We start from the raw sequence: 22,332 nt of genomic DNA, 5'->3' as shown, positions 1-22,332 counted from the left end.
GAAGCAAGCAGACAGTTCAGAGGAGCAGTGACCATTAAAGTAGCGATAGAAAAGAGATAAAGATGCAACAGTGCGGCGAAGAGACAGAGGTTGAAGGGAGTCAGTAAGAGGAGGAGAGTTAATGAGACGAAAAGCCTTTGACTCCACCCTATTGAGAAGAGCTGTATGAGGGGAGCCTCCCCACACATGAGAGTTGTACTCCACACAGGGGCGGATAAAACCCCTGTATAGAGTCAACAATTGTGCAGGGGTAAAGAAAGAGCAGAGTCGGCTTAGCACACCCAATCTCTTGGAAGCAGATTTTACAAGAGATGTAATATGATCTTTCCAAGATAAGTCCCGAGTAAATGAAACCCCAAGCATGTTCAAGGATGATGCAGGATTAAGCTGAATATTATTAAACATTAGTGGGTATACCTGTGGAAGATTTTGTCGGGTTGATAGGTGTAAGAACTGAGTCTTAGATGCATTAAAAACAACCATATTATTTTTACCCCAGTCATAGATACGAGCCAAGTCAGACATTAGGTGTGCCCTAGCCTCATCCCTTGTTTGTTGAAGTAACTGTTGAGATGGGCGTTGCGGGAACCGAATGGAAAGGTGAAGGGTGGAGTCATCAGCGTATGAGTGGATAGGGTTAGAAGTACAGCTTAGGATCTGCGCCCATATGAAAGACACAGGACACATGTACTTCCAGTCACCTCGTCTCACTAATTATTGTTATTATTATTTTTCTTTTTGAATTTCCATCCTCATGGAATAAACTGGATACACCAACCTTCCAGTCGTTTCATCTCTCTGTTTTATAGCTATTGTGGAATTTCCATTCTCACGGAGTACACACGACACATCTACCCATGCCTGAAGGTACTAACATACCTCACTGAAGACAGCAGCTATATAGGTGTTGTCTTCACTCAGGGGACACTGGTTCTCCGGCGCAGCTCTCACTTCTCTGAGGTGGCTGCGACTCCTGTTGGCTGAGGCGCGGATCCTGGGGGGGGAAGCATTGTAAATCCAAGTTACGTATTGCCCTCCCTATGTTTAGTTATTTTTTTTTTTAACACCTTTCAGTCCGATGACGTCTTTCTTAATTGTTTTTATTACCTACAGACTATTTTATCAAGTCTGGGAGAGCTTCCCTACCGCGAAGGAGAAAGTGAAGTCTATAAGAACTCACTTAAACTGAATAAAGTCGTCTGTAAGTGCCAAAAATAAAGAAGAAAATGAGATTGAAGGTATTAACTTCACCATGCTGTAGTATTTAAAACTGTTACCTATGAGAGTTCCACTGTTCCTTATGACGCTGATATCGACATTTCCCCCAAATTACAGGAGCAGTTGAATGAAAAATGTGTAATTTAGCAAGAATTTCTGGTTTCATAACAAGGACTTACAATATTAATGTAGGTCATTAACCATTCCCAATGACAAAGATGTCAATTTATTACAGCAATAAAAAAAAAAAAAAAATCACCTTGTTCAGTTTTATCTCCTCCTTCTAATAGTGACAATTGTTTTGAACTCCTTGGCCGGCATACGAATGAAGACTAAATTATGCACTGTCAAATTAATACACACTTTAAGCTGAATAAATGTTATGAATGAGGCTACATATTACCAGATCTTCCCGCCAGTGATAACCTGAGTTGTGAGAGGGAAGCATCGGTAAAGTATGTAAAGTCAATGAAACAACTTTTTTTTTTTTTTCAGTTTCCTCTGCTGAAGATTTGTCAGAATACTGTGAAAACTTTACCTCTGTTACTGCGTGTTCTAGATAGTCTAATATATCTATTAAGTATTCGTCAAACTTTGGGAAGATATGCATGTCTTCGTTTGAGCACACCTGATGTATTCACAGGTAAAGCTGGCGAGCATTGAGGCCAATAGTAAGTATGTTCGTACTTGCCTGTTGTATTCATTTCGTAAAGTGGAGTACACTTTGGCGAAAGCTTTGGCATTGTACCAGACATCTTAAGTGCTTTTAATCGAGTCTGGCATAAATCTTTAATATCCAAACTGCCCGTTTAAGGCTTCTATCTTTCTCTCTGTGCCTTCATCTCTAGCTTCCTTTCTGGTAGTCCATAGTTGCTAACATAGATGGCCATTGTTCTTCTCCTAGCGCCATCAACAGTGGTGTTCCTCATAACTGTGTCCATCTTTTCATCAATGTCCTTCTAAGCTGAACACCTACCCCTATACACTCATTACATGATGACTCCACCCTTCACCTCTCTATCCACTTCTCGCAGTGTCTATCTCTGCAGTTACTTCAGCAAATAAGGGATGAGGCTATGCCACACTTAATGTCAGACTTGGCTCATATCTCTGAATGGGGTAAAAGTAATCATGTTTCTAATGCATCAAAAACTCAGCTCTTACATATTTCAACCTGACAAAATCTTCCAAAGGAGTATCCTCTAATTTTTAACAATATCCAGCTTAATCCTGCATCATCTTCAAACGTGCTTGGTGTTTCATTCACTTGGGTTTTGTCTTGGCAAGATCGTATTACCTCTCTTGCAAAATCTGCTTCCAAAAGAGATTAGGTGTGCCAAGCCAACCCCGTGCCTTCTTTACTGTTGCACAATTGTTGACTTTATACAGGGGTTTTATTCGCCCCTGTGTAGAATACAACTCTCATGTGTGGGGAGGCTCCCCACATACAGCCCTTATCAACAAGCTGGAGCCAAAGGCTATTTGTCTCAATATCTCTCCTCTTACCGCCTCCCTTCAACTTCTGTCTCTTTGCCGCACTGTTGCATCATTATTTCTTTTCTATCGCCACTTCAATGGTCACTGCTCCTCTGAACTATCTGCTTTCATCCCTCCACCACTACGGCGGGCGTGTAGCATTCGTCTAGCAGCAACTCTCATCCCATTCCTGTCCAACTTTCTAATGGAGGAGTTAACCGTTACTCCCAGTCCTTCATGTATGCAACAGGTCAGCTCTGGAACTATCTTACCATGTTTATATTCCTCCTGCCTATGATCTCTGTGCTTTAAAACGCAGTGCGTCCAGGCATCTCGAAATGAACAGATCTTTAATCTGGCTCTCTTTTATCTTGTTTTTATTTTTTCTTTGAGGGAACAATATTGAGGCGTTCTAGTCATTGGTTCCTTCTTCCATGCATTAAGAAAAAAAATGTTTGTACCTACCTCAAGAATTCATTAGTAAAGTCGGAGTGTACTGAGCCCACGTCACTACCATTAACACGCTGCACCAACACTGAGATGGAACTGCAATTGAAAGAAACGTATCAGTATCTGTCTAACTCTTAATTCATTTAACAATCAACTTGTCTCTCAATCAACCACTCAGTCAATCTCTCTATCCATTTATCCATCTATCCTGATCAAAAACTTAGTGAATCTGGTCAACTTTAAAAATACCTCTGATAGATGAATGTCTGAAGGTGAGGGAGTTGTGGGGGCTTAATATAGTGTTCTGATCCACAGTACGTACTGAATTGCCTTGTGTGTGAAATGAATATGTAATATTTCTTCGTTTGCTAATATTTGGGGTGTCTGGTGGTGATATGCTGTTGACGTGGGTCTAATAACGTTTTGTGGTAATAATGTTTTGTGGTGTCTATTTGTGTCGTGTGAATCTTCATATAATGGAAGATGTTTTGTGTGTTTGCGCAGGCTGAGATGTACAAATGAGGTCCTCTCATGTTAAGATGTTCTTTGACAGGGGGGGACTTTGGTTTCAAAATGTAAGTGTGCTATGAAAGTGGTATTGGTGCAGCCAGTGATTCTGCATTATGGGTTGTACTGTATGGTCTTCAAGGTGTTGTAGTTGGTGTTAGAAAGGATTAGCGTCCATGCCGGGAGGCATAGAACAACACTTTTCTGAGATACTATTTGTAGGGTAGGGAGTGCTTTTTTTAACTGCCCAAAGCCTGCCCTTGTAAATGTCCGAAGAGTATTTAGTTAAGATTGCACTGCCTCTTGACAAATTGTAAGCAGGGACATGCAAAGTTTACTCTCCAGATGGCTAGAGACCTGCCCATTTGCCCTGCAGGTTGCAAAGTATCCTTGTTAACTGATCTCACTCTTTATCTGTCTGTCTATCAATCTCTCCTTCTGTATTTCTGTCTTTCTACTGTATGTGATTTTTTATCTAGGTACCTATTTCTCTCCCTACTTATCTTTCGAAAAACAGAAATCCCTGCCTCCCAAAGTGTTTCTGGCCGCCAGTGCATGTGGTCCATGAAGGTCAGTCCAGCGTCACATGTCACTCGAAGGGTTTTAGTGGTGGGGTGTGTATGGTATTGGTACATTCTTAAGTGCTATGCTACGACTGTACCTGTACTCATGATTGCTGCAGGTAAGCAGTATGGTTGTGGATTTGATTGTATTGATTGTCATCTTGCTAAACTTCGACCCATGCCAACCATGTGTTGAGGTAGCCTTGTCGGCCTTGCTGCAATGTGCAGGCTGTGTCTGCAGTGTGGTGTGTGGTAGTTTTGGTAATGCAATATGTACCTGAGGCAATGTTTTGAGGGCGGTTGGAATGTAGGAATATTATGTACGTGTACGCTGACATGTGCAAGTGAAAGAATTGAACCCTGCAGAACTCGATTAGGGAAATTTTATGTTTATGATGTCTTGCCCTGGAGTGTAACATTTCAAACATATAAGTAGTTGGCAAGCCAGCATTTGATTTAGATCTCCTTGTTTGTATTCCAGATTATGGAGATTAGTTTGCGATGAGGAGTGACAGCAAAGGCTTTACTTGTGTCACATGTTCTAAGAAGTGACAAAAGAAGAAGACAAAAGGTGCACAGTGAACATACCAAACAATACAGCTAAAATTTATGTCCAGTTGTCTGTCTAACCTACAGTATATTGAGTAACAGCCATATTGGATTTATGTATGTTGTGAAACCTGCCCAAAATGGTCAAGCAGGCATCCGACTAATTCCATATCTGGGATTCATATGGTTCGTCAGTCAGTCAGAGTCACTTACAGTATCAAGGTTCACGCGAGTAATGTGACTGATGGATTTTTGGTTTCCACTTAAGGGCGAGAAACTGGTCACGCTCACCCAATATGGCTGGACTGAGGTTTTCAATGAAGGACTGGATGCTTATGATGCGAGAGAGAGAGAGAGAGAGAGAGAGAGAGAGAAACTCTGCTGTCTCCACCGTCCAACATAAGTGAAACTGTGACGTTGTCAATATACTGAAGGAGCTGAAGAGACATAAGACGTTTAATAATCGACTGATGTTTATACATTTTGCATCTACATCAGCCTGATCAAGGGTTAACGAGCTCTGTATCTAACTCCTGCCTTTCAAAAACTCTCCTAAGCTTAATAAACTCGCACGAAGAAACGAAAATGAAATGAAAAAGACATAATTGCATGAAAAGGACACAGTTAGTCAGCAACACTCTGACAGAACTTTTTTTATATTTGCTTAAAACGCCTTCAAACTGAGGGCGTCATTTTCATCATATTGTTTCTGCCTCCAGCAACACCAACTTGCCGCCATCGACTTCCACCACAAGTGTTACTGTCACTTTGTTCCACCACATGCGTTGGCAGTGTGAGTTTAAGACAATTATTTAGACGAACTCAAATAAAATATTATGGTGTTTCCTACTATTGAAGGGACGGGCCAGGTGGCAGAACCTCCAATTCTTAAATCTTAAACACAAAGGAATTCTGCTTTAATGCAATCACGCATTGTTCTTTTCTGTATTCTTGCTGTCTACAAACAATTATAGGCATCTCTGGAGAGATTGTTGGATCTGGAGAGGTTAGATATAGTCTTCATTAATTTCCTCACTGTGAAATGTTTTTTCTCTTGAATAGCATAATATCGTTTAGGGGAAAGAGGAATAAAATATGAAAATGGCTCAACGAACTGAAATGGTCACTGATCCCTGTATGATGAATAGAAAAAAAAAAAATGATATAGTAGCATAGAAACCAACCTGCTGGCATCTCCTTCCACCACAAGCGTTGGCAGCGAGACTGTCATGCTGTTATCAGTGACGTCCAACAGCGCCAGGTCACCTCGCAGCTGTGGCGGCAGAAGCAGTGTGGACACATTACTCACCAGCCTGTCACCACACCCGACGGCGTTGCAGCAAAAGGACTCCACTTCGTACAGTTTACTGGGGCTCAGTCCGCTCACCTAAAATACACAAGAAGAAAATGGCTCTGTGTTTCACTCTTAGAAGTGAGTGAAAAAAAAAAAAAAAAACTATATTTGACAGTCATTTATGGATTACTTGAACTGTACAGTAGATGTGATCTGCCTGCATCCCACACTGCTGAGTGTAGCCAGCACCAATACACAAACATCAGACGTACTTACCTAAGAAGAACATGAAGAAGAAGGAAGTGATTGCCCGATCTGATCTGGCATGAAATTGGCACATACAATATTGCGTGGGTCTGGGAAGAAAAGCATCGATTGAAGCAAACCGAGCCAACGTCAGACTATGGAAAATATGACATGATTTGAACGAGGAGAAAGTGATTCCATTTTTGGTGGAGGTCGACTGGAAGTCAAGGCCACGGGTCAGAGTCAATGTTCGGGTTTTGCCTGGATATCATTTCGTAATTACCTACCCCGATTAAGACGAATTTTGACTCAAGCATTCTTCTTGAGAATGGAGAGAAGCTATTTTATTTGGTGCAGATCGATCAAAGTGAAGGCAACGGGCCAAGGTCAAGCTTCGGATGCGGCGTGGCAACGCTCTCTGACACCATGTCCTGTTATATTCTTGCTGCCAACAGAAGAACTAGTTCAACGTAGTACACACTTCTAGTAATGATGCGGTTAATGAAGATTATTTCAAACTCTTCCAGTTCGAACACTGCCGGCAAAGATGTATCATCTAGTGACGGCAAGAGTACCATTTGAAATACATAACTTGACTTAAGTATGTGAGAATCATTCATTGGACATTGATGCAGTAAGTCTCAGAAAAGCAAGATAGTTAATGCCGTGTATAAGAGAACTGTGATGCTTAAAAAAACGTCACTGGTTGATGGATCGCTGGCATTCTGAGAATATATCTCTAGCAGAAACTTGCGGTTAATACCTGACTGAACTCGACCCTTTAAGGCAGAGTTGTAGGAGCTGCCTGGCAGGGACCAGCTGGCCTGATACAGTTATCCTTCCTTCTTATGTTCTTATGAGTCAGTCTTACCAAGTCTCAGCCTTTTCCCATAATACGACACGCAACAACAGAATTTACAGCCAGGTCCCTAACTGTACTGCTGGTTGAACAAGGACAAGGGGGAAACAAACTTCGTCCATGAGTCTGACCGTCCCGAAAACTGATCTCGAGGCCATCCAGTTGCCGGCCTGATGTGCTAACCACTAGACCACCGGGTCCTCAGGTCTCTAAACGATGCATGAAGAACATTTTTGATGACCAGCTTCGGCCCAGTTAGGCGTGTGGAAAAGGTGGATCATAATCAGTCCATTCTTCTTTCCTCAAGTCCTTTACAGACCCTTAAGCAACGCTCTTAGTCCAGGTACGTGTTTTTCAATTTATTCATGTTTGCTAACGATTTTATTCAGCTGAGGAGGAGAGACTTCTTCACCTGATGGAGTTATATTATGGGTTCCCTTTGACTTTTTAATACACAGGCGCACTCCTAAACTGAATAGTCATCAGTAAGAGGAAGAACAATTGAAGAAAAAAGTCATAGGAGTGAAGGGATTAAACCAAGAGCGTAGGGATCCGGGGCTAGGCTACTCAGTCCGGTTGCTATTTACGTACCTCGCATCATTTCATTTCGGCAAACGTCAGCGTAATTTACCATACTACTGAGGAAACTAAGGCATTAAAAAAGTATTATGATCTATCACTAGCAACGTTTTTACTCGAAAATAAAGAAGTTTGTACTTTATTTTAGCTTACGACGGAAAATTTTACTTAGCTCACAGAGAATTGACACAGCCAAGGGGTTAAGGTGAGTGGACCAGTAACTCTTCCGGAGCGGTATTATGTAAACAATCAACTCGAATCATCTTCATCATCTTCAGCCAAATATCATCATCATCATCACCGTCACCATAACCATCATCATTATCTTCCTTTTTTTTCTACATTTTCTGTGTCTACATTATCATCATCATCCTACTCGTCATCATCTCCTCTTCTTCCATAGAGTCATTTCCATCTTTATCTCCATCTTCCCCTTCTTCTTATTCCAAACCCTTTTATATCTTCATCTTCATCATTATCATCATTTCCTCCTCCTCCCCCGTATCTTCATTTCAGTTTTGATCTCCATCTTCTTTTTCGTATCTTTATTTCCATCTCCATCTCCATTTTCTTCTTCTTCTTCTTATTCCAAACACTCTTCTCACTTACACACAGGTAGGGGAGGTTCCCAAAACAGGCACAGGAATGCAGTAAAGCTGTACAACCAACAGACAACGCCAGCCTAGTGGGCCACACATTAATCCACTCACCACTCAAGACTTCGATGTTCTCGGCTCTACCTGGCAAGCCAAATAGAGCACACAAATAATGCCTCTTCAAGTTAAAAACGGGGTGCTTGCCCAATGCCACCACAGCCAAAAGTTTGCCAACAGTCCTCAGTCAGCACTGTGTCCTGCCTTCCAAATTTCTCATTCCTCCCGAGCAACTGAGGGAATGCTTCCTTCTCATTCTTTCTTACTGTGGACTTTACATAGCTACCTCATAAAAAACAGCTCATGTAAGATCTTCCATTCCCTCACCAGTAGAGAAGTGCCGGTAAACTTTTGCTAGTGGCTGTACGGTCGTCTCCTATTCCGCGTTTACAGGCAGGTCTTAACTTTCCAGATTTTTTCCATTTTCTTGTCTTTAATCCATAACATTTAATCAATAATCTCTAAGCCACATAGATTCCATATTAGATCTGCCAAGGTGTCCATCCAGCAGCTTATAAACAAATACATTGCTGACTTACTGCTCAGAACCTGAATCCTGTGGGACTGGATAGGACTGTACATAATCCATCCATCCACTTCTGTACATCGCCAGTTCTTTCGCAACAAAACAGTATCATCAAAATCGTAATCAACATGCCTTCTTTCTCTCATCAAACGAAGGGAAGGACCAGAAAACATGGAATGAGGAAAACTGAGTATGGAAGAAGTTCAGATTGTTTGTGCAGTACAGTCAGGGGCCAGACATTCACTGATGCACTATTTAAGGCTTCGGAATCCTGACTCTACCTCACATGCCTTACTATCTGCACATTTGGGGGGAGGAGGATGGGGCAGTTTTTTATTATATTATGTTCTTTCGTAAACACAGCATCGGAAAACGACACCTATTATAGCTGATTGTAGTGGTGAGCGACATTGGATATTCTTATTTTCTGGGAAGGGAGTGGGTATTTTTTAAACTTAATGTGAGTTTTTCTTAACACAGCATCTGTAAGTAACACTTACCTTTATAGATGGTGGCAGTGCTTCAGGTGAACTCAGCGGCATTGGATATTCTCTTTGCGTGTTCCTCATCACCAGGGTACAGTTCACTAGCCGGCCGCCAGGGTTCTCGGGTAGGTTCACCGTCACATTCAGTGACCTGGCCTCACGACCTACCGTCACGTGGGAAGGACGGCCGGGCTCTGTAAATCCACACGAAAGGAAAGAAGCTTAGATATATGCCTATCGACTGAACGAGGCTCATTAACTCATTCAGCATAATGACGTTTTCTTCTTAATTCTTGATCGCTCTGGATTTCTTTTCCAGATTATTATTATTATTATTTTCTTGGGTCAGGTAGAAGTAGATAGTTTTAATCAATTACATAAAAAAACATTAGATAAATAACTGAATAACATCGTCTAGCGGTGTTAAAAGTAAACCAAAAGGCATCGGATTGAGCAAATTCGTTAAGATGATCTACTGGAACACGAATAGTTACTGTCCAGTTTACTTCCATATCCCCACTTATTGTTCTCCAAGTTTGATTACGACTAGGGAAACACGAAACTTAGCAATCAGACTGACCGGCGAGAACTGAACTACATTTCTTCCTCTTGCGAGTATGGTGTAACAAATACATCACTGAATCCCCCCAGTTCTACCCACATGCACGATATCAGAATATTATTATACTTTACAGTCCTATTAAAAGATCACGGCCACACGGAAACAAGGACGCCCTAACCTTTTGACATATATCCACAGCTGAACAAACTCATCTGCTGTTAGCCTAAGTTATATTCAGTGTTGCAATAAGAGGAGTGAAAGGGTTCCTCCGTGAATGTTTTTAAGTCTCTGTGTTCTAGGACTTCCACACTTGAACAAAATCTTCTGGTATCAGCCTAAATATAAGATCCCAGCGCAGCAAGCACAGAAAGATCATAATCCACTTGAGCTCATTGGCTTTATTTTTACTTTTTTTGTTCCATATATCCTCAAGTGATTTTAATTAGTTCAGGATAGGATTTCAAACATGAGAGGCAATACACTTGATTAACACTTTCGTTACTATGGACTCTTCTAAACGGAACAAAATCATCTGAGTGTGGCAATACTAATCCCTCTTGCTTGAGAACATACTTTCTATTTTATTTTTTCTGCAACTAAAAACCAGCAAAGGAAAATCGTCCTAGCGGTGAAGGGGTTAATGAAGGTTTACCAAACTCCTCCAGTTGCTAAGACCATCATTAGGAAAACAAAAATCGTAAAATATAGCAAGGACTAAATAAACACCCATCGCAAAATTACTGCTCAAGATGCTATGGAAAAACAAGAGAGAGAGAGAGAGAGAGAAGTATAAAAATAATAGCGTACTTGTCTCTTCTGTGGTCACGTCCACTTTTGAAATGGGACTCCAGGCTGCTGAATTACCAGTTTGCACCTGTGGACACAAAAATGACTAAGATCGCTGGCACAAGCATTACATGGTACTGCTGACATAGACATTACATAGTACTGCTGGCACAAACATTACATGGTACTGCTGACACAGACATTACATGGTACTGCAGACACAGACATTACATGGTACTGCAGACACAGACATTACATGGTACTGCTGACATAGACATTACATGGTACTGCTGGCACAAACATTACATGGTACTGCTGACACAGACATTACATGGTACTGCAGACACAGACATTACATGGTACTGCTGACACAGACATTACATGGTACTGCTGAAATAGACATTACATGGTACTGTTGACACAGACATTACATGGTACTGCTGAAATAGACATAACATGGTACTGCCGAAATAGATATAACATGGTACTGCTGGCACAGACATAACATGGTACCGGTACTGCTGAAATAGACATGACATGGTACTGCTAACACAGACATTACATGCTACTGCTGGCACACATATTACGTTGTACTGCCAACACAAATATTTACATGGTGTTAACTTGTAAGAACAACGGGCTGCTGACCCAGTGGACGCACATTCCAACCCAAGCTGGAATGAGGGAATTCGTGGTTTAAAATTTCGATAAAACAGATATTCCTGATTATCCACAAGGCCAACCAACATGTCCCCCAAATGCTTTTGTTATTGCATTTACACCAGTTCTGAATGACACAAACCTGGCACGTATTTGATACTGACGGTTTGTATGAGCGCCGAGATGGTGACATGCGAAGCTGTGTGGCATGGCATGAAAGAGGACTGCTTGACAGCAGAGGGCAAGCTGTTAAGTCTGTGACAAGAATCGAAGACACACACACACACACACACACACACACACACACACACACACACACACACACACACACACACACACACAATTAATCTTAATGTTTCAATCAATGTTTAATTACCCCCTCCATGGAGGTTATGTTTTACCCCGCGCTGATTTGTGTGTCTGTCTGTCTGTCTATCTGTCTGTCTGTTAGCAAGATTACTCAAAAAGTTATGAACGGATTTTGATGAAATCTTGTGGAAGGGTAGGCCATGGGGCAATGAACAAATGTTTAAGTATTGGGCAGGATCTGGATCCTGATCCGGAGTATCCCGCACAATATCTTCAAAAGTTCTCAATGAATTTCAATGAATTTTGTGGGAAGGTGAGCCATGGTCCAAGAAAGAATTAATTAAATTTGGGGACGGATCCGGATCCTTTTAATGGCAATGGCATTGGCTGAGGTCTGTGCTCTGTGAGAGCTTTCTAGTTTATGTATCCAATAATTTCGTTGATTTGAAAACCCAGCTTCCCGTCTTTCATAACATAAAAGAAACAGAAAAAGGTTCTTGACAGATCGTGTCCTTATTGCACAATGCACTGAACTGTTGGAATAGAAGCTCTTTCGAGAGATATACTGACTTCTTGTTTATGGAACAGAGACTGAACTAGTTCAATCGCTACAGAACAAACAACATAAATACTCGCATGTACATAAATTATAAGTTCATCGTTTTTAGACACACTAAGAATCTGTGTCCTTGCTCAGAGGGAGGGGAAAAAAGTTTGCCCCCCTTCTCTCTCTCACTCTCTCTCTCTCTCTCTCTCATACATGAAAACAATGAAGTGCATTTTGTGAGCACGTGACGAGCGAGCAAGCGCCATGTTATCACAATTTTCCTTTGATGCATCAATCTCAAGGTGAAAGTAAGAAACAGGACTTTTTCTCTCGATGATTTCTCTGGATGACTTTCGGCTGCTGATTAAATTTAGATTCGGTCACTAAGTGTTGGTGAGCGCAAATTATGAAGCGAAGAAAACCGAAGTTCTTAATATAGCTCAGGGTTCGGTTAAGCAACATGCCTTCCAACGATTGGCGAGTGCTGGTGTAAAGCTAGGCGCCGCAGCAGTCATCACACTCCCAATGCTAAATTCTACAGTCTCCGCTGCCAACCTGCCATGTCGACGAAACTGAAACTATAAACAATTCGTTGTTGACGAGATGATTAAAGCCAGAAAAGAGATATTTTCCCTTGGTGATATCACCGTCAAAACATAGAAAATCCTTAATGTAAAATTATTGGCGGAATCTCCGATATTTAATTGCTAGAGATGAAAAAAAAAAAAAAAGTTATGCCGGAAAATCTATTTTTAATTTGATTTCGTAAGAGATGCGTTTACGGATTAGAGCCGAGTACTCCCTTGGAAAACTTGAGATTCCAAGGGGCTGCTACGCCATTATGGGTGAGTTTAACAAAATTTATTGAGCGAATGTATCACATGCAGAAAGATTTCCACTTTACTTCACATAGTAGTAAAGTCATTAGCTTCTGCTTAGCGTCACGGTCGGGTCGGGCCGGGCCGCTCATTTCCAAACTTAACTGAGAAGTAAACATCGCTTGCTCACTTGGCTCGCTCGCTTGTAAAAAATAAATATATATATAATGTAAATGATAATATATAAAACCATTAAGACAGTCGTTAAAATGAATAAATATAGTGAAGAATTGAATACAAGATATATGCTAGTATAACCAAAATATAGTGTACACTTAATGCAGGGTTATCTGCGCCACAAACGTGATCAGGGTGGAGGCTTACCACTGTGCATAATTTCGTGTTCTTAGTTTTAAAAAATTACATTGCTGGTGTCAACACTGCCATTACCATAATTCTCATCATCATCACCACTACGTTCCTAATTTTCTTTTCCCTTTTTATATTATCTCGTAACTCAGTTTTTAAAATAATGTTATCCTTTTTATTCGCTCCAGTTGATATGAATCTACCACAAATGCATTCAGACCTTTCCGATCATGCTTGATCTCACAAGCAAAATCATCGGAACAAATAGTTTTGTATTATTTCTTACAGGTGCTGCACGCTTCATATACTGATGAGATTTTTATTTTTATTTTTTTAATGCAAGGAAGAAGGAACCAATGGCCATGAGCCTGCGACTTGTTCCTTTAAAAATATATGTTTCACTCATTCATTCATTGCCAGACGTCATGTATCCCAAACGGGGTGGCCAAGGGCTTAGAGTTAATTGTTTTACAGGGAGGGGCACTAATCCTCCACCAACCCCACTCGACACGCAGGGAGAACGTTATGCCAACAGCATCTGGTGTTCCCAGGCGGTCACCCATCCATGTACTAACCAGACCCAACGTTGCTTAACTTCGCTGATCGGACGGGAAGCGGTGTACACAACGTATTTATAAAAATAACAGAGAGCCAAATTCAAGACCCGTTAGTTTTGAGATGTCTGGACACACTGCATTTGAAAGACTGGAGATCATTGGCAGTAGGAAATACAGACAGAGAGGAATACAGTTCCAGAGCTGATCCGATGCATACATGAAGGACTGGGAGCAAAGGTTAACTCTTGCATTAGAGAGGTGGGTAGAATATGAATGAGGATTTGTTACTAGACGGGTGCTACGCCACCGCCGTAGTGGAGGAGTGATGCAGACAGTTCAGAGGAGCAGTGACCACTGAAGAAGCGGTGGAATAGAGATAAAGATGTAACAGTGCAGCGAAGAGGCAGAGGCTGAAGGGAACCAAGATGAAAAGCCTTCGACTCCACCTTGCTGAGAAGAGATGTATGTGAGGAACTTACCCACACGTGAGAGTTGTACTCTACACGTAGGCGAATAAAACCTGCTTACAAGTCAACAACTGTGCAGTGGTAAAGAAGGCACGGAGTTGGCTTAGCATACTCAATTTCTTGGAAGCAAATTCTACTTGAGAGTTAATAGGTTCTTTCCAAGACAAATCCCTAGAGAATGAAACTTCAGGTATGTTTAAAGATGATGCAGGATTGAGCGGGATATTGTTAAAAATTAGAGGGTACTCATGCGGAAGATTTTCTTGAGATGATGGAAGTAGAACTGAGTTTTCGATGCATTAAGATCAACAAGATCATTTTTACCGCAGTCAGAGGTATGAGCCAAGTCAGACGTTAGGTGTGCCATAACCTCATCCCTTGTTTGTTGAAGTAACTACCGAGATGGACGGTGCGGGAAGCGAATGGAAAGATGAAGGGTGGAGTCATCAGCGCATGAGTGGATAAAGTTAGATGTACAGTTTAGAAGCTCATTGATGAATAAAACGAGGATAATTGGTGATAGGACAGAGCCATAAAGAACACCACTATTAATAACTGTAGGAGAAGAACGGTGTCCGTCTACAACAGCAGCTATAGAAAGACCAGAAAGGAAGCTAGAGATGAAGGCACAGATAGAAGGATAGAAACCGTAAGAGGGTACTTTGGAAGTTAAAGATTTATGCCAGACTCGCTCGAAAGCATTTGAAATGTCAAATGCAATGGGAAAGGTTTTGCCAAAGTCCCGAAAGTTGGTTGACCAGGAGTCTGAAAGGTAGGTCAGAAGATCGCCAGTGGAGTGTCCCTGACGGAACCCATAATGACGCTCAGAAAAAAGGTTGTGATAGGAAAGATGCTTTAAATCTTTTTTTATTAAGAATGGACTCGAAAACTTTTGAAACTCAGGATGTTACAGCAAGTGGGCGATAGTTTGAGGGACGGAAATGGTCACCGTTCTTTGGGACTGGCTGAAGAAGAGCAAACTTCCAAAAAATGAAGTAACTTATTGTAAAATGTTGTAGCTCCGTAACTCCTGATATACTGTTCCTTGAAAAAAAAAAAAAAAAAAAAAAAGGCAGTTTATTATTAACCTTTGCGAGGTGTTAGGGTGCGAGTCTGTTAGCATACTCCTGATACGCAAGGGTAGATGATTGCCTGTGACCCTTGTACCATCGATCAAAAAAGTATCGGCACCCTTTCACTGTGAGACATTGATACACGGACTATGATTTACGGGAAATGAGACGGTTACGTCGCTTTGTATCCTTCATTTGTGTTGTTATCATACATTTTACAGATATATTGCTGGATTAGTCGGAGTATCATTGTACTACATGGGAAATCAACCATTTTTTTTTTTTTTAATTGAACAGGCATGCCAACACTTCCGATTGAACCAGAGACGAAGTATTTCGCATCTTATCCGACCCCAGGGTGCCGACACTTTTTTTTATCGATGGTACAGTACATGATCAAATATCTCTATCCGCCTCTCGCTCTCACTGGGAATAAAGAATGAACTTCTCCTCTGGAAAAAAAAATCGATCTCTCACACACACACACACACACACACACACACACACACACACACACACACACACACACACACACACACACACACACACACACACACACACACACACACACACACACACACACACACACACACACACACACACACACACACACACACACACACACACACACACACACACACACACACACACACACACACACACACACACACACACACACACACACACACACACACACACACACACACACACACACACACACACACACACACACACACACACACACACACACACACACACACACACACACACACACACACACACACACACACACACACACACACACACACACACACACACACACACACACACACACACACAAAAGCGCGATTTAAAAAAAGGGTTATTTCAAAATACCAGGACACATTACATTCAAATGACCTGGAAAGACAGACAGCGGATGTGAAGCTGGAGGCCATAGACAGTGTGAAAGCCAGGCTGAGGGCGTAATATCGAAATGACCAGATGCATGTACGAAAGTCTGAGGGCATGAGTTAACCGTTGCACTGGAGAACTGGACAGAGAACGGGTGCGAGTTTGATGCCAAACTGGTACTGAGCACCCGCCCACCGTAATGAGAGAGGAATGCAAACAGTTTAGAAAAGCAGTGACCATTCAAATGGCGTTACGAGGGATAATGATGAAAAATTGCGCTGAGAAGAGAAAGGTTGAAGGGAATCAGTAAGAAGAAGGGTTTCGATGAAAAGGAAAAAAACTTTGACTCCATCCTGTTTGGAAGGGCCGTATATGATTAGAGTCTAAATTTTGACTGACGATATACATACCTTTTAGTTACCCCGCAGTTCATTATCTTCAATTCATCGAGCAAAATAGATGATATACTGATGGTGCTGGTTGCCTCTTGCTTAAGAAAGCTATACAAAGTTTTTTTTTTTTTATGCAAGAAAGAAGGAACCAAAGGCCAGGGGCCCGCAAACTGTTCCTTCCAAGGAAAAAAAAAAAAAAACGATACAAAAGAAAGCCAAATTCAAGATCCGTTCATTTCGAGATGCATGGACACACTGCGTTTGAAAGACTGGAGATCATAGATAGTTGGAAATACAGACAGAGGAAGACAGTTCAAGAGTTGACCTGTTGCATAAGTGAAGGACTGGGAGTAACGGTTAACTCTTGCATTAGAGAGTTGGACAGAAAAGGGATGAGAGTTTGTTGCTAGAAGGGTGCTACGCGTCCGTCGTAGAGGTTGAGGGCTGCAAGCAGACAGTTCAGAGGAGCAGTGACCATTGAAGGAGCGATAGAAAAGATATAAAGAAGCAACAGTGCGGTGAAGAGACAGAGGTTGAAGGGAGCCAGTAAGAGAAGGAGAGCTGATGAGACGAAAAACCTTTGACTCCACCCTATTGAGAAGAGCTGTATGTGGAGAGCCTCCCCACACATGTGAGTTGTACTCTACACATGGGCGAATAAAACCCATGTATAAAGTCAACAAGTGTGCTGAGGTAAAGAAGGTACGGAGTCGGCTTAGCACACTTAATTTCTTGGAAGCAGATTTTACAATAGATGCAAAATGATTTTTCCAAGGTAAATCCCAAGTGAATGAAACCCTAAGCATGTTCAAGGATAATGCAGGGTTCAGCTGGATATTATTAAACATTAGTGGGTACTCCTGTGGAAGATTGTGTCGGGTTGATAGGTGTAAAAACTGAGTTTTTGATGCATTAAAAAAAAAAAAAAACAGGATTATTTTTTGGCCCAGTCAGAGATACGAGTCAAGTCAGACATTAGGTGTGCCATAGCCTCATCCCTTGTTTGTTGAAGTAACTGCTGAGATGGACGTTGCGAGAAACGAATGGAAATGTGAATGGTGGAATAATCAGCGTACGAGTGGATAGGGTTAGATATACAGCTTAGAAGGTCATTGATTAATAAAAGGAAGAGAGTCGATGATAGGACAGAGCCCTGAGGAACACCACTGTTGATAGATCTAGCAGAAGAACGATGACCTTCTACAACAGCGACTATAGAGCGACCAGAAAGGAAGCTATAGATGAAGGCTCAGATAGAAGGATAGAAACTGTAAGAGGGCAGTTTGGAAATTAAAGATTTATGCCAGACTCGATAGAAAGTCTTTAAGATGTCAATTGCGATGGCAAAGCTTTCGCCAAAGTCCCGAATGGAGGATGACCAGGAGTTTGAAAGGTAGGTGAGAAGATCGCCAGTGGAGAGTCCCTGACGGAAACCATACTTACGATAAGAAAGAAGGTTGTGATTGGAAAGGTGCTTTTAAATTTTTCTGTTATGAATTGCCTCGAAAGCTTCTGAGACACAGGATGTTAAAGCAGTTGGACGATAATTAAAGGGTTGGAAATGGTCACCCTTCTTTGGGACTGGCTGATGAGAGCAAAGTAGTTAAAGCTTGGACGTTACTTACCGCATATGTATATTTATGATTTGGCTCCAGTCCATCAATTTCAACACATCGATCAAAATTTTTCAACTGCAGACAAGGAAAAGCTTCTTTGGTCTGCCAACCATACCATGACTTTTCTTTGTACGCGTATTCTGTGATGACTCCGTTGGGCGGGCACGGGTCATTCCACTGTAGACGGATTTTGTCGTAGGAGAGAGTGACTGCTGTGAGGTTCATGACTGCCAGGGGTCCTGCAATATCATCACGAGTTTTATCAACATCAGCATAAAAAATAAAACCTGATTTCAACTAAAAATGTGGAACGAAGGATCCAAAAACACCACTACCACCATCATAATCATTACCACCACCACCACCATCACCACCATCATAATCACCATCAACCAAACACATATCCCACCAAATTACGTGTCCGTTACTATGTTTCATAAATATCATCATCATCATCATCATTGTCGTCGTCATCGTCATCATCCCATGACTAAATCCTGCCTAATTTTCATAAGCATCATCATCATCGTAGTCTTCTTCAGCATCATCATCTCAACACTAATTCTCACATGAGAAACTGGGCGAGGTATGATGCACAAACATGATCATCAGCAACAGAATCATTGTCATAATCATCTCAGTCACTACTGCCACGTAAAACAATGAAATGAGGTTCGTATCGTTTCATATCATTTATAAAGGATCCAACATGCTTGCATGCGTCGGCCTTGGTAACCTAATGGCGACTTTCCACGTTGCTCAATCTCTGGCAGTCTCTCTATTCATTCACTTATACCTCTTCCCAGGTGTTTTTCTGTCTGCCTCTCACAGCTCTACCCCCGACATTCACACTTGTCACTTTCCGCACACAACTGTCATCCTCCATCCTCTCCATATGCCCAAACCGTTTCAATCTGTCTCTCCTCACTACAACATCAGTACACTCCAGTCCCATCCTTCCTCTCAATTTTTCAATCGTAAACCCAGTTCCTCTCCCCCCAGGCCTGGCATTCAAGGAAGCGCTACACATTCATTGTCATTTCTGTACGTTTGAACCTACATATATCCTTTTCCTTTACTGCCCAGGTCTTATCACCATAGAATATTACACTCCTAACATATGTAGCATACGAAGATCCCATAGCACGGAGGAAGAGCACTCTCAATATCAGGAGGAGCAACAGCTCCCTGAACTTCCTCCAACCACTCCCTACCCTAGCCACAGAGCCAGCACAAGCCCCACCTCCAGCAAAAGAAGTGTTCCTCAAATAACAAAACTCTCCCACACTCTCAAGAAACTCACAAGTAAGATTAATCTTTTCACTCCTGAATCACTACACAATACCCCCGATACACCACACACACGAAATCAGCATTATCTCCCAGTCTACCTCTAATACCACTATATCTGTTATGCACCCTTTTATGACAAATTTTTGCACAAGATTAAGTTACTTGCCCCACCCATGTGACAAACTGCACATGGGCACTCTCTCTTTCTGCTCTGAACGTGCCACCACTAACCCTAGAAATCATCACTTTTGTTTTATCATCATACACTCTCAGACCTTTGTGCCCATTTCATCTCTCCACTTCCGACATCTTTCCTCCGCCTCCTTTTGTTCTTTGCAGATAACACCAAGGCATCAGCATACATCTCCCATGAAATTCATTTCTGTAGCCACCTGAGAGGGCTTCAGTCGCCATAACAAATTATAGGGGAATGAAGACTGACCCCTGATGCACACCAACATTCATGGAAAACTCATCACTCAAGTCTAGGTTGGATCTTGAAAAAAAAAAAAAAAAAAGTTCATTACGTGGGAGAACTATTAGCAGGAAGTCCAGTGAAATGGGCCACAAGCATCCACACGTCACTAAACCACTGAAGCTCGAGGCAATGGAGAAAATACCAAGTTTAAGCTTGACCAATTCACCGACACTCCTCCTGCCAGCATAATGTTTAGGAGTATTTCTTAGTCCTCTCCGAATGTCAGAGAATATCCTTCATCATACCTTTCTGTTTTGTACACCATTTTGTTATTAACCCCCTATACTGTTTTCATAAACAACTTTTCATTGCTCCAACCGGCTGAGAAGAGTAGGCAAGCTTTTGATCTTGATAATACAGAATAATAATACCTGAATTTGATGTACAAGGAGACTATATAGTAACTGTATGGAAAATAGGATTGTACTTGAAGGAGATGCATCAACATTACAACGGAATTACATGAAAAACAAATTAATGCATTTATCAGATGCACAAGCAGGGACAAAAGTTAGCCTACTGTGCTACTGCACATACTTCACATTTAGGGCATGACCGTCTCTTTCCTCACTGACACATTACTGACGCATCATAATTAACGAACTGATTTGACTCTCAACGTACGAATAATAGCAACAGAGGAAAATTAGAAGCACAAGGAGTGAAACATAAGGCCAACTTTTCTCCCCGACTGTTCACCAAGACTGCTTGTGAAACTGGTGTAACAAAATAATTATACCCGAAATACATTTAACAAAAAACTGTTCTTGATTTTGAAGGAAAATCCTTGAAAAAAGAAAGTCTCCAGTTTTTGCATACTGAGACAGTGGCTGATATTTTAAAATCATTTTCTCGTAAATTTTCATTTTTGAGTATGTCTGCTCCTTCTATTAATAATACACAGTGAAGGAAGTCTTTTTTTTTTTTTCATAACATAAAATTCATTGCACATTCAGAAATATCTTCCCACGAAAAAGCAAGAGAAGAAGTGTTCATTGTGGGTAAATCCATCGGTCTTTGGAAAAAGGTTTTTGCCAACAGCAGCGTTCAATAGTTCTTTTACAACGCTAAGAAACTGCCTTAGCACACAAAATATAGTCGATCACTTGGGCAGGAGAATATTTTGTGGGCAACAGTTACTACCCGGCTACGATCAACAGTTCCTAAACAAAGAATCAAAACTTTCTCAACCCACAATGGGATCTTGCTTGCTACCGAATCAGTGATATTCAGGTTGGAAGTACACAAATTTCCCTTCATTAGTCTGGAGCCCAAGACGTGTGAAAGATTACTGACCTCAGTTGTAAACTAGAAGCATAATAATAATATAAAATATGCAATATACTAACTCTCCTCCGGAGTATTGAAGTGAGTGGTGCGCGTTTGGCCTGGTCCGGCTTGGTTCTGCACACACACAGTGGCGTTGTACATCTGTCCAGCAGTCAGGCTACGTCCCAACGTGAACGTGATCCTGCTTCTCAAGTTTGTATTTGTCTTATTGATCTCCATTAGCGAGTTGCTACAAGCAATGAAGGTTTGAACATGAAGGGCAACCTCAGTGTTTGGTCCATTATATTGCTTACAGTCACCAGACACCTGGACATCACAAGATGCTCTGTAAGATAAAGCCGTGCAGTCCAAGGCTGTCACTTCAACGGCTGGAACTGAAATGTGGAAAACGGGAATAAGTACAGTCGCTGAATTAAATAATAAATCACTTCTTTGATATATATATAACAAAGTCAACAGTGTCTTTCAAAACAGTGACGCGATCTTCCGAACCCAAGAAACTTTTCATAATAATCGGTAAGAATTTTTATGATTGGTCAACTAAATAGTTGATCCCTACTCTTGTGTACGTTTGTAAATACTCTTACGGGATACACGAATGTAACCAAATATTCTATTACATTCGAGCATAAATAACGACCTGTGTAATTAAATCTTTGACTGCCACATCAGGAGCGTAGGCTGTATAGGCCCAGGTCTATAGGTAACTTAGGCCAGGCATGTGAGGCAAGAATGACCAGTCGATAACCACTGAATAGTATTATATGTGCACAAAACCCAGACCTCTCCTCAAATGTAAACCTTTAAGAGCCATTC

At 41.4% G+C, this 22,332-nt stretch overlaps 1 protein-coding gene and 1 pseudogene across 1 annotated transcript in view; both read right to left on the bottom strand.

Annotated features, from left to right (window-relative positions):
* Nucleotides 1–22,332, bottom strand: part of LOC145408100 (receptor-type tyrosine-protein phosphatase F-like) — a 131,699-nt gene that overhangs the window by 72,150 nt on the left and 37,217 nt on the right. Inside the window, exons 11-17 of the mRNA XM_080278908.1 lie at nt 21,576–21,890; nt 18,465–18,694; nt 10,775–10,841; nt 9,421–9,599; nt 5,948–6,150; nt 3,160–3,240; nt 880–994 (exon numbers count right to left, since the gene is read on the bottom strand). Of these exons, the coding sequence (XP_080135034.1) occupies nt 880–994; nt 3,160–3,240; nt 5,948–6,150; nt 9,421–9,599; nt 10,775–10,841; nt 18,465–18,694; nt 21,576–21,890 (1,190 nt within the window). The remainder of the gene's footprint in view (nt 1–879; nt 995–3,159; nt 3,241–5,947; nt 6,151–9,420; nt 9,600–10,774; nt 10,842–18,464; nt 18,695–21,575; nt 21,891–22,332) is intronic.
* Nucleotides 13,983–14,101, bottom strand: LOC145408162 (5S ribosomal RNA; annotated as a pseudogene).

This window comes from Coenobita brevimanus, chromosome 75 (genome assembly GCF_032717465.1).
Source record: "Coenobita brevimanus isolate Jiangsu-jjx chromosome 75, ASM3271746v2, whole genome shotgun sequence".
In the NCBI taxonomy this organism is placed as follows: domain Eukaryota; kingdom Metazoa; phylum Arthropoda; class Malacostraca; order Decapoda; family Coenobitidae; genus Coenobita; species Coenobita brevimanus.
This window is presented reverse-complemented; position numbering and strand designations above follow the sequence as displayed.